Source organism: Leuciscus leuciscus (assembly GCF_965113295.1).
Source record: "Leuciscus leuciscus genome assembly, chromosome: 14".
NCBI classification, from domain to species: domain Eukaryota; kingdom Metazoa; phylum Chordata; class Actinopteri; order Cypriniformes; family Leuciscidae; genus Leuciscus; species Leuciscus leuciscus.
In genome coordinates, this window is record NC_138738.1 from 15,085,789 (window position 1) to 15,099,014 (window position 13,226).

Below are 13,226 nucleotides of genomic sequence, written 5' to 3' on the forward strand. Positions count from 1 at the left end.
GTCTTCCACTGTCCCTTTTTTTCTTTTTCTGAATTAATTATCAGTACCTGACCACAAATAATATATATATTTTTAAATGTAATACATTTAAATTAATTAAATTTAGTTAAGTTGACATGAAACTGCACTTAATTGATTACACTTCATTCCCATGAGACTCCATCACATCTATAAAAGTCTAATGCAGTTTTAAAAGTAATAACTGCATTTAATTTGAATTTAAATACATGATCCGGACTCTTCCGTAGGACTTTTATAAGAACTTTCCAGGCATTTTGCGTGTTGTGATGTGTCTGGCTTCACATTTCCACACGCGTTGTAATGACCTTCTGCTGACTAAATCTACGTTTTATTTTAGGACGTTATGATATGAAATCAAGGTATGTTTTAATAAGTTTAATCGAATCCTGTTTCTGACATAAGATATAAAACCACTGATTGTGCGCTGTTAGCTTTTACAATGTGCAATTCAGTTCAGCAACTTGACATCCGATGTGATTCAGACAGCACTTCAGCAACTGTCCTTAAACGAATGATTAATGTTTTCATATTATTTAAATTGCAGGTAAAATGTTGGCCAGTATAATCGGACGTCACATCCTTGGCAACTTTGGGGTGAGTGAAACATTTTACCCGTCAAATTTTCTTTATATTATATTATTTTATCTAATTTTATTTATGTATTTTTACGCGTGTTCCGTTATGAATAACAATACTCATAACAGTACTCCGTGTTATCTAATGGTAATAGACCTCCAACACGTTATGTATTTTATTTTTTCATTGTTTATGAGAATTCTAATTAAGATGGAAGCAATTGTTTTAATTCAAATGTGTTATTTGTTCAGGTGTCCAGAAAGTTTGCCTGTTTAGGGCCGTGGACCACTCATTGTTCAACACTGTTCACTAGAGGTTTATATGGACAGTTGCCCCCAAGACATGTTGCTGGTGCTGTTCTGGGAGCGCAGTCATTTCACTGGTCTGGCCAGAGACCGAAAAAACGGCCTCAGGAAGAGAGTCCACCAAGAGAACTTGATTTGCTTCGTTATGACATGAGAGACCTAAAGAAAGCTCCAAAGCCGGCCCTCTATCTCGGATTATCTGGTCTCATACCTTTTGTATCCGCTCCTCTACTTATGGGTGTCACTGAACTGTATCTTCCCGAAGTTGCATTTGCTCAAGTTGTATACGGAGCGTCCATTGTTTCCTTTCTAGGTGGAGTACGCTGGGGTTTCGCCTTGCCTTCTGGAAGTCCAGCAAAACCTGACTGGCTCAATTTAGCCAACAGCGTGGTTCCCTCACTGATTGCTTGGACAGCACTCCTTTTTTCCCACGACATTACACAGTCTGCTGCAATTGTGATAATAGGGCTTGGGATATCATTGCATTATGACCTGTCCCTCCTGCCCACATACCCCGGCTGGTTTAAAGCACTGAGGACAATCCTCACAGCTGTAGCTTTTTTCTCCTTGATAGGCACTGTTGTCATTAAGCAGTTTTATCCTGAGAAGAAGTATTTCTCTGATAAATAATTTATGCATATTTGTAATGTCAGTCCATTGATATTAAATATGTTAAAAGTGTCATCACTAATAATGTGTTTACATTACATCATATTCTACACCATGTTGAATCACTGAATCTTACTGTCTTTTTCATTTCTGACTCTATTCTCTTACTTTTTATAAAATATCCATTTGGCTTCCTATTGGTATAAGCCAAACAGGTATTAAATTGCTGTAGTGAATTCAAATGACAATTTTTCCTGACTTTTAATTTAACTTTGCACACTGCGTCAGTTAGATTGTGATAAGTCAAATATAAATACTGAAATAAAATTAGAATTGCATACTCAAAGTATTTTTTTTAATTTTAAGTGATTTTGAACAAAAAATCTTGCAGTGCAAATGCAAAAATGTTTGAGATGGAACTGTATTGTATTGAACAAGTAAACTTTATTTTGTATACATTTTTTAAGGATTTTAGCAAAAACCAAATTCTGTGTAGTCATGTCATTCATACACTGTAAAACCTAACAGTTACTAAATAAAACAAGTTATTATTATCAAATATTACTTAAAGTTCATTGTACTTAATATAATTTTTTTTATTTAAACTCAATAACTGATTATATTAAGTAGAATTCAAACAGAATGAGTTACAGCAGATTTCTAGTTCCCAACATGCTTTGCGTCGGACTGTTAAAGGAGAGTACATTTTAAAATTAAGTGTTATTTTGTGTGTTATTGATCATGTTAATATATGGGGTGATCTGTTAGTGTTAAATGTTCTGTTTGTTGGAATTTAAAAGGGTTTCTGTTATGTCCTTGGGGGAGGGTGGTGGTGCTGAAAAGTAAAGCCTGTGGTTAGGTTGAGGATTTAGGAAAAGCAATGGCAGTGATCCTTCGAAGGCCGCAAAGGTCTGACTGAACGTTGTTAAATGGGACGGTCTTGTCTATGGAGGACTGTTCTTGTCTCCTAGCAACTGTGATAGCTTTTTTGAAAGTTATATTAAACTGTCTGAAAACAAAACAGGGTTCACAAACTGTCTAAATATGTTTCACCACACACGGTCCATTTCTTTATACAATAAAGAGTATAAACTATCTATAATTGCATCTTAGTAAGATATGAGTCAACATTTGAACCGCTTTAAAGTGTTTTTTTTTAGGTGATATAATGATACATTTGTATCATTACATATTTGAGTAAGTTGAAATCCAATTTTGGATTCAAATCCAACTTACGTTTAAAAGAGTAATTTGTTCATTTCTCTCTCTCAAAAAAAAGTCCTGTTGTCACTGGCATGCAATGAATTCTGGGATAGACAAGGCCACAAAGGATCTATCTGTTGCATTTCATGAGAAACGAAGGATGAATTTGGAGGCCACATTTGAAGGATCCTTCGAATTGGGACAACCTTCGTCGTGCCTCGGTGACGCAATCGTCCTTCGACGGATGCAGCCTTTGAAATGGGATACAGCTATAGTCTATTTGCTTATTTCTTAATAAATGATTAGTAAATGAACAGTAAATGATTTTAGTTAATTTAAAGGTTTTTATTAATTTAATTAGGCCTAAGTTTCAGCTACACAAAGTATTTAAGTGGAATCGTAGTTTAATATTATGTGGACTCAAATGGAATAAGTTTACAGAACTCATAATAAATATTAGTTTTCAAACCTAAATGGGTTAAGGCAATTGGTTTCCTCAAAAGCTTTGAGTTCAGTTGCCCTAACTCATTGTGTTTTACAGTGTATGCTGCTGAAAGTTTTTCAATGCCTGTTCTATTTTTTTTTTTTTTAAGCATTTGTTGGCAACTGTACTACAAAAAGCTAAGAGTAGACTAAGATTCACCTTTCAAGAATCCATGCACCAAAATATAGACTGTTGCTTCATGACATTCCAAATGATTGTTTCTTTCATGTTTCTTTTTGAGGTGCCACTCACAATTTTTATGATACAAGCCAAAAATCTGGCATGTGGCTCTGTTCACCAATTCAGAATTCAGTGTGCTCCCTATTGTAACACATTCAATTGACATAAATCTCCACAGCACACGCGGCGACCTTGTCATTGCGTCTAATGTAATTATAATTTGAATTTCATTTAACAAATTTAATAATAAGAAAAATTAAGAAATTAAGTCTACTTCTCAGGTTTCTTTTTTCTTCAGTATATCAAAAAAAGACTTCCAATATTGTTTTATGCAGAATGAAAATGTAAAATTGTTATTAAAAAAACCATCACAGTCTCAGCAGATGGCAGCAAATACTAAGTAAAGTCGTATTTCACCAAAAAGAGATTTTTTCTTGCCCCTTCTAAACCATTGGAGGATCAGCCCTCCGGTGTGCAACGCAAGACTCCCCCACTTGACTCTGCTCATACAGACTGAACTGAGATCAGCGCTCCAGTGTAGTTGCGAGACACCCCACTTCGACTCTGCTCGTACAGACTGAACTCAGATCAGCATTTGGCGCGCACCCACCGTCGTTCACTGGATCCGAGCTTCAGGAAGCTGCTAGGTTTCCTCCCCGGAGAAAAGCAACGACATGGACCGGCTTTTATTAGCAATTATTTCTGCCACCGAGCCGTTTCGCTGCAACGGCTGGTTTTACGTTTGAAGGAGAGTGAAGTTGGAGGAGAAAAGCGGAGCTTGGTGCCCGCATGATATAATGATCCGTATCAAAACAGAGCTCGCGCTCGAGACCTGACTCACGAGACATCATGATGAACAGTTGAGCTCGCGCTGTGTTGTGGCTCCGCGGCAAAGTATCTCATTCTCGTCAGTCTGGCGGTTGACTGAATGAAAAAAATCGCGTTTTTTAAGGTTTTTGTTATGGCCGAGGTAACTGCGGAATGCTAAAGTATTAGTTTACAGAGAAGAGAAAATACGCTGGGTTATTGGAAACTGCAACGAGCACGTTGGAAACGCGGCGTTTTTCAACGTAATGGTGACCTGTCGTTATAATCTCACATTGACAGACACGAGACCGGCGAGTTTATTTACACATTGTTTTTAAACAGTCACCTCATTTTTGTAAACCCGAAAAGACGTTTATTTTGCGGATGTTGTCAAACTTTATCAGCAGACAGTTATGGCGCGTTTCCACTGAGCAGTACAGTACGGTACGGTACAGTACGGTACGGTTCGGGTCTGTTAACCATGATCTGGCTAGCGTTTCCACTGCCAACAGTACCCTTACTTGATGGGCGTGGTGTTTCGATCGACGTCATTTTCGCGCGAAGAAGAACATAGTAAACTACAATGGATGACATATACAGCAGATCTTGTTCTTGCTCCTCGACATGTTTGTCACAAGAAGACAAGCGCCGACATTAGGCTTTTCTCAATATTAAGTACGCAAAGTTTGTACTTGCCATGTGCGACTCCTACATGCAAATGGTACAGCGCGTTCTTAAAAGGTCACTCAGCTCGCTCTGCTACTCCGGTTATCTCTGTTACTCTGTATGTACATTTTAAGCAACAATAAAACGAAATATTATGTTATAAAACACTACTCTGCCTCTTTTCGTTTTCATTTAAATAAATTAAACATTATAGGGACACAAATGTGGTTCATGCACAACGCATATTGATTATTCACTGCACGTTATACGTTATTCTATTTAACGTTATAACAAAACGAAATTTAAAACACAACCCTAACGTTACCTCTTTTCGTTTAAATAATAAAAAAAATTACACATATTACAGGGAATATATGCATTTGTACAAATGTTGCAATAAACATCAGTGATAATCTTGTAATAAGAAAATGACAAGAAACCATATTTCTTTTTGTAAAATGTCAGTTTTATCAATAATAGCCAATATAAAAGTTTAAGTAAAAGGTACAAGAAGCTATACAATAAGAAATAAAGCAAACAATTCAGTCAAATGTCCAAATGCTGCGCTCTAATCTAACATTACAACAGTAAAGTTAAATACAAATAGCCTATAATATGAAACTAAACTTAGCCCTCGGCCAAAACGATTGACAGGGAACGAATTATATATTCACGAGACCAAAGATCGCCCGTTAGGTCTGCACAAGACGAATTATTATATCTCATGTTTAACCACTACCGTCGGAGTCATCGGCGAACGTCAGAAGAACTTAGCCGAGGAAAGGCTCATCCAGCCGGGAAACATGAGCGCCGAGCGCCCGCTGATCGCATGGATCTAACAACCGGGGAAAAACAAATCATCTTTATAAATAAACCACAGATTTGAGCTTTAAACAACTACATTCTCGCCTGAAAAACTCTTAAAATTACATTTCGTGACACAGTAACAGTAGTATTATATTTAAACTGTATATTAAAAAATGGCGCTTCTTATGTTGTCATTCCCCTCGTAGCACGCGCAAGTGACGATTCTCTGTCAACCAATCAACGTCCTGCAGTGAGTCTAGCTCCACCTTTTAGTACCGTACCACTGTGCTAGGTACCCCAACGGAAGGGTACCCAAAAAGTGGTACGGTACGGTTCGGCTTTTTGGTACCATTCTCAACTTTTGGCAGTGGAAACGCAAATAAAAGGGTACCGACCCGTACCGTACCGTACTGTACCGCTCGGTGGAAACGCGCCATTAGCGACCTAGCGAGTTCCGCCGGCTGATTTGCCGCGTTAAAGTCGCATAGTTTAGATACGTTACATAAAACTGTAGACAAAACAGTATTTGAAGGAAAAACTGACAGGCTGTCATGGCAACTCGGATTGCTACTTAAGGTCGAGACGAGAGATCAACACAAAAGCCACGGTGTCGAACCTGCTGTCACTATTGATTCTGTCTTTGTGTTTGTGGACCAAAGTTGAGGAGAGGTTTGCCCACCATGTATCAGAACAAGACCCGTTTCACCATCTAATGCACTGACCATCGGATTCATCGATACATTACTATTGTAGATTGTTTCTCAACCCCCATCCACCAGAATGAAGGGAACCGAGAGCAAAAACAAAAGGAAACTCTGCACCTCTGAGCAGCGGGAGAGCAGCACTGAAGGAAAAGACGAGGTGAGTGATCTTGCACTGAAACATGGACCCGTTTTAACACAGATACATTGCATGTTTATTTTAAAATGCAAGGTAACGTTAAACATAACACAATACAAACGCAGTCCTTTTCGATAGTGGTGCATGTGACGCAGAGCTGCCCTGCAGAATGAGCGCAGTGCATTCATTCAGTCCATCCGTGAAGAATCTGCTTACAGATCAAGTGCATTATGGCATTGAAGCTTTTCTTACAAAAATCCCTCATCAAGTGATATAGCGAAAGCAGGAGTATACAGAGAAAAAGTGTAAGGTCGTCTGCTTGTGTATAGTACTTACTATAGCTTGCATAGCATTCAATTGATGATGAATTAACTGTCGTCTTTATTTTGTTTAAATTATTATATAAGACTAGTTTGTTCAATTGCATTATATTCCAGACTGATGGAATATTATTAAAAAACAATACACACCCAGGACATCATCAATGCACACTGGGTTTTGTGTGTTTTTGCATTGTTTATAATTAGCTTTGTACACTTATTCGAGTAAGTTTATGGGACTTGCTCAAGTTTATTACCCACATTATATTTGTTTTGCAAGAGTTTTATTGGCTCCTTGTTTTCTGACAGTGTGAGTCTTGTGTTATCATTGATGGTGATAGAACAGAGTGACATAAGCAGAGGAAATAAAACAAGGGGAGTACTCTTAGTTAGCCTATTTTGTGAAACACTCACAAGTTTTGTGTTTCTTAATGTTTTTTTAAAAAAAGTGCAAAACCATCTGATGAAATTCTTATTTAAGAAATTTCTTATGTGGTCACATAGTCTATTAATTAAGTGGAATTCAACTAATATATATACACATTGATTTCAAAGTGGCTGTGTGTGTCATTGCTGCAATATATTGGGCAATAATATAACAAAAGTAATTCATCCTAGCGAGGGCATAAAATGAGAAGTGATGCAATACATTGTTCCAAGATTGTTCAGAGAAGTACAGACTAGATTAAATAAAGAAATAGTGAGATCATGAAGTTGTTTTTGTAACAACTTATGAGTTAATCTATGAGTTTTTCATATATCCAAATTTCTTGAACATAGCACTGCCTGCACTCATTCCTGTCTTTAAAGAGCATCAGTCTGGTAAAGCTGTATTTTGTTTTTGAACTCAAAATGTCTGGCTTGTGTTCACTTTAATCAATATTTTGGCACGTTCTTCCATATACCAGTCACATTGTAGTAGCTAAGAGGAAGTCAAATTCAGTCACAATGTGACTGTTGTGTTTCCGTGTTTAATGTTAGTGTTCTGCCTGATGAGATCATAAAAGGAGTGGCACAGTTTAGGTGAGCCATTAGTCCTCTTTCTAACCTGACCCGGATGGCAGAGTGACCTAGAGTGCAGAGATCATCTTTTTTTTTTTTTTTTTGCACTTTCTGAGACCTAAAATCCTGTGTTTCCATGCTTTTTGCCTTTTTAATGAAGTGCTGCATGGCTTTTTGTCCAAAAGTGCAAGTGCTTAGGTTGCAAGACATGGTGTAGAGTACAATAAACCTGACAAGTATTCTGACATGTAGCCTAAGTTTCAGATTTTTGAGGGAAAATGTATGCTTATTAATCACCCTACAGTAAACAATTAATTTACAACATGACAGAATGTGAAAATAACACCTGAAAGAAAATCTATTCCAACATATTTAAAAAAAGAAATTAGTCCATGCTTTAGGTTTATGGAAGTTTGCAACTGGATTATAAATTGTGATTACAGTTGCAATGCAGAACAGTGCATTTAAGTGCTAACAAAATTTTGATATTGCTATGAATGAACTCCACAGTACCCTTTTGATTCTTTCTTTTGAATGCTCTCCATGTGCAGTAAAAAGTTTATCCGGTCCTGTTTTACTATAATTCAGAATTGGAATGCACATCTTATAAGGTTTGGCTCCTGTTTCATGGGCTCAGTTTTTTCCTTCTTATAACCTTTCAGTGGTGAGCTAAACATCTGTGGTATTCAGCTTTGTTTTAAGAGTTCCTCTCCCCGGTAGATGTTGAACTATGTTTTAAAAGTTCTTTGACCAGCAGCACAGATGGCTTGGGCTGGTGCAAAAAGCTGTTACATAAGCAAATCCCAACCCAAATCAGCTTTTCATCCTCGCATTTACTTGAATAAATATTTTTGATCATTTGAGAGATGAACTGACATAACCAGACTTGGTTAGATAATGGAAAATGGGGTTACAACATGTTGTTGATGTTGCTGAAGACTAATTCCCTTTTGGCATCTAAGCTCTTAACTCTTATATGAGGGCCAAAATAGGCCAGTGCTGTACTGTGAGCCTGTTAAACATTGCTGTCGAGAGCTTTCTGTCTGATCGGTGTAGCATCTGCATCAATAGAGGATGGTGCCAGATATGCTCCCCAATCATTTTGCAGTGTTGTAAGGTAGTCTGCTAATCAAGTTATGGAGAGTGGCCTCAGTAGACATAGCCTTGAATAGTTTTGTCGTAGTTCATTAGAGAGCATTTGGATTACCCTTTAACTCCTAGCCTTTATGATATGGTGAATCTATAACTGGGGAATTGCTTCTGTGCACTTAATGAGTCCGTGAAGGGTTTAATCTAGAGCTGCAATAGACAGTGAAGCAAAAGGAAAAGATGCTGTCACTAGTCATCGCATTATGCAGAACTATCATTTAAAAGGCCATGGCCATCTGATTAAGTGCGTTTGTGTGGTTTCCAATTAAATTAAATTATCCATTAAAATCAGATCTTTCATATTCACTAATTTTCACTCACTCTCTCCCCTCTGTTTCCACACAGACATCTGCTCAGTTGATGATGTCATAATTTGATGTAAAAATGACACTGGTAGTTTTACCTTGATAAGCAAATCATGTTTGACAGTGTGAACACGTTCAATGTGTTTTTATTAAAAACACTAATGTGACATGGCCAAAAACACTGCTAGCATTGAGGTTGGAAGCAATGATAAATTGTTGTTCTCATTGGAAGAAATGGAGAGATGCACATAAGGCTGGGTTATGTAGAGAAGGTGCTGACTCTCAGAAGAAAGTAGGAACATTGTCGCTTCGCTGCATGCTGTTAGTCACACAGCAGGGCGTTTTTGGTTCGTCTCACTCTGCTGTGCTCAGCCATTATTTTAGGGGTGTTCATTGGTCTCAACTGAATTGGATCATTTAAAACTCCATGAAATGAAAATAGAAGTTTTAAGATTTGTGTCTTTTAGTATAGGTCTATATTAGCTTTGAGGCCATCAATAAGCTTGTGCACTCTTATTAGTTGACAAAACGTTTAGAAGCTATAAACATTTAAAATTCACAGACTTCCTCTTCCAGGAAAATATTGATGACTAATATTGTGCTTACAAGTGAATACTGTAATAATCCTAATAATTTTAATATATATATTTTTAAATATTGGCCTAAAATATTGGCCATTATATCAGTTATCAGTCGTAGTGCACTGGCAAACAGAGAATAATTAAGCGCTGACTTGAGGACCAGATGATTTTTGGGTGATTTGACTTAGTTATTTCCTCTCTGAGTCCCTTAATCAGAGACATGCCAAAATAGGCATGAAAACAGTGGTGCATGCCAGGTTTTATGGAGCACATAGCACTTCACTCTGCAATCATAAATGACATAAAATTACTGATCCATTCACAAGCTCTGAAATTTTATGCCACAGCCTTAGTTCCACCAACCAGTTCAAAACACATCACAAACACTTCTCTGTTATGTGCAGATGCTGAATGTGATTACTAAACAAAAGATCTGTCTTTTTTCTCCAGAAAATCACTCAAGCTTATTTAACAAATCAGCCATAACATGTTATATGAATAGAAAATAGTAAAATGTGTGCATTGTTATTGCTTGTGGCGGTGCTGTCTGGCTGTGAGATGGTAGCGTTATTAACTGGCCAGTCTGAGGTCTTATCAAGGCTCACAACTGGGATCAACAGAGAATTGCACTGTATTATGAGGTAGATCAGACGAGGAAGAGGAATGCTACAAGCGGGAGCCTGTGTGTGTAGGAGAACATGTCATAAAAACAGCTGTTTTAATGCAGTGGAAAGCACTCTGACTGTTTTACCAGTCACTAGAGAGGGGAGTGGTTCAATCTTTTTGTTGTGTAAAGGGCAAACGGCACTTTTGTGAATAGTCAGATTTTTCCTTGTCTCAAAGAAACCCCTTTATTGTAATAAATAAAGACAATAAAGTAAGTGTCTTGTTGATTGATACTTTTTACCTTCTTAATGGGTGTATAGGACCATCAATAGTTGGAAAAAACATCCTGCCATTCTTTGCTTTCCTGTTGCACTATCCACTATCCTTTTAGATCACTGGTAGCACAGTTAAAATTCACAAAATAGTGTTGTCAAGTTAGTTGGGAGAGGTTTTTTTTCCGTGTCAGCTGAGAAATTTAGTATCGGTGCATCTCTATTTAATTTTTTTAAATGCATTCATATTTTGTGTGTAGCATTTATTTCTAAATTTTTTGAGAATCAAGCTAGCATTTAGTAATAGCCGGATATCAGTTAGACAATGCACTGGTGTCTACGCAAGTTAACACTTGGTGCTATCGAAAATTAGAGCTTTCTTTATTTTAATATCAACTTAAGTGAGTCCCTGCACTTTTGACATTCTTTCAGCTACATGTTTCTGTCATTTACAACTCTTCTGTTTTATTTTATTTATTAAGTCTATATATAAAATAGGCCTGATAATAACATGCCTTTCATTTACTCTTAGATGGTCAGTTTAAATATTGTTTCTGGAATCAAGTTTTCAACATCAAGTTATTGTTTTGCAGAGGATTTTGTCTGCATTCCCTGTAAAGTGCTCTGTTACTTTGTTATTATAAGGATTTGTCTTTGCTTCTTTTAGACTGTAGGCAGCCAAAGTCTTTTGTTTCCTGGGGCAACCTAACCTGCCCTCCATCTTCTCTCTTAGCACATTGAGTAATGCCATTCAAAGACTTCTTAGAACTATGGAGACATCTTCGAAAAAATACATAAATCAATATAAACCTTTAATCAATAGAGCAAAGCCTACAGTTACCTCATACACTAATCAAGAAGGCAACGTAATGCCAAAGAAATCTTTGTACATGCTTCTTCATTTGTTTTACTTCTATTCCCCCATTTTGATTCTGCTCTTCTCTAAATTAGTCCTGCATGTGAAGCGTTTCCCTTCTTCTGTTATCAGTCATTTCTCAAAATTGAAAGCTCTCCAGCACCATCATTATTATGGCTGAGCACACGTTGTTTGAGCTGGTGGCACAGATGAAAACCACTCAGAGGCACAGCTACTCGACAGCTTCCTTTATCCCTGAATTTGCACACCATGTATAATTATGAAAAATCTTCTAGATTACAGCACTTGGCATTGCTTAATCCATGTTATAATAAGCCAAACACAGATAGACTGGAGAGACTAATTCTTTTGAGATGCAGGTCTACATCATAGACTGTAAAAAAATATGGGCGTAGTGTCCGTGACGTCACCTGTAGGTTTCTGAAGAGCATTTTTGAAACCTAAAGTGGGCGGAGCCAGCCACCGCCATCTTGTCAGCACGTCACCGCATGTCACTCCCGGTCCGGATAACCGAAAATGGGCAAAGAGAAGGGGTGTGGGTGGAGCTGAGGTGCCTGGTTCCTGAAACTACGCCCACCTAGCTCGACGTGATCGTGACCGCACAGGGCCTCGCACTAAAGTGACAGCTGACTTGATGTAAAGCTAATAGTTAAAGTTCATGTTTTTGCCCTCAGAAATACTATAATAGTTAAATGACATAGCTAAAAGTGAGACTTTGTGTGTCGTAATGCTGTTTTATTCTGCTAGTTAAAAATGTATTTTGCAGTAACAAACAATATTGATCTGAGCGCGCGTTTGTGTGAGACAGTGATTCATGCGCATACATATCAAGTCAAGTTCGTAGAGCTTTATTCAGTCCATTTTAAATTCTGATTTTGGCTGCCTCTCAAATGGGTCAAACCATAGATATTATCTAAGAAGTTCAAGTAGGCCTAAATGCGCTAGAAATCCGCGCTCATTCAAGGATGTGCATTCAAGGATGTGCATTCAAGGATGTGACACCTGCAGGATTTCATCTGACGGTACATAAGCATATCTAGTCTCTCTGTTCCGTGTGAGCAACGGTACCGCAGAACGAGTCCAGTTTCTATAATTAATGTTTTTAAATCTGAAAACCCCAGAAAGCTACGAAATTGTCAGACATCCATTAGTGCATGTTCACAGAGGAAAACAGCTGGAAAAACAGCGCTGGTTGTTCTCTCGATACTCTGCGATGACGGAATTGCAGAGATTACTTGAGTCTTGGGGGGTCAGAAAGCCTAAAAAAATAAATCAAACAACCCCTACATCACCACATGTTGTTTGGGAGGGTTTCAAGAAAAATCCATCTCACTCCACCAAAAATAAACTCCAGCATATTCAGTTGTCAGACACGACTGGAACTTTAAAAGGGACCGGATTCTATGGTCAGATGAAACAAAAAAAGAGCTTTTTAGCAGCAAACCCACCAGATGTGTTTGGTGCAAACAGGGATAAAAAGTACCCCATGCCTACGGTTAAATATACTGCTGAATCTTATATGTTGTGAGCCTATTTTTTTTTGCTGGAGGTCCTGGACATCTTGTTCAGATACTGTACATGGTATTATGGATTCTAGCAAATACCAACAGATAAAA

General features: G+C 37.6%; 2 protein-coding genes across 4 annotated transcripts in view; both read left to right on the forward strand.

The window, feature by feature from the left end:
- The first annotated feature begins 268 nt into the window (after nucleotides 1-268).
- On the forward strand, nucleotides 269-1,972 carry tmem69 (transmembrane protein 69). Its single transcript, XM_082189987.1, has 3 exons — nucleotides 269-380; nucleotides 566-615; nucleotides 849-1,972. Exons 2-3 carry the CDS (start codon nucleotides 571-573, stop codon nucleotides 1,530-1,532), a joined length of 729 nt encoding a protein of 242 aa, XP_082046113.1. The 5' UTR covers nucleotides 269-380; nucleotides 566-570; the 3' UTR covers nucleotides 1,533-1,972.
- A 4,128-nt stretch (nucleotides 1,973-6,100) lies between these two features.
- The window catches only part of mast2 (microtubule associated serine/threonine kinase 2), a 135,768-nt gene continuing 128,642 nt past the window's right edge, over nucleotides 6,101-13,226 (forward strand). For all 3 annotated transcript variants that reach the window (XR_014211536.1, XM_082189853.1, XM_082189854.1), the window contains exon 1: nucleotides 6,101-6,519. Coding sequence is in view for 2 of the 3 variants with exons in the window: in XM_082189853.1 (XP_082045979.1) it covers nucleotides 6,439-6,519 (81 nt within the window). In the remaining variant the exon portion in view is untranslated. The remainder of the gene's footprint in view (nucleotides 6,520-13,226) is intronic.

What these genes read in the sequence shown, in the direction of transcription:
- tmem69 (XM_082189987.1), top strand. Translation starts at nt 571, where the DNA reads ATGTTGGCCAGTATAATCGGACGTCACATCCTTGGCAACTTTGGG. An exon ending in ACATCCTTGGCAACTTTGGG is followed by an intron (nt 616 to 848) that starts GTGAGTGAAACA and finishes TTATTTGTTCAG; the next exon opens with GTGTCCAGAAAGTTTGCCTG.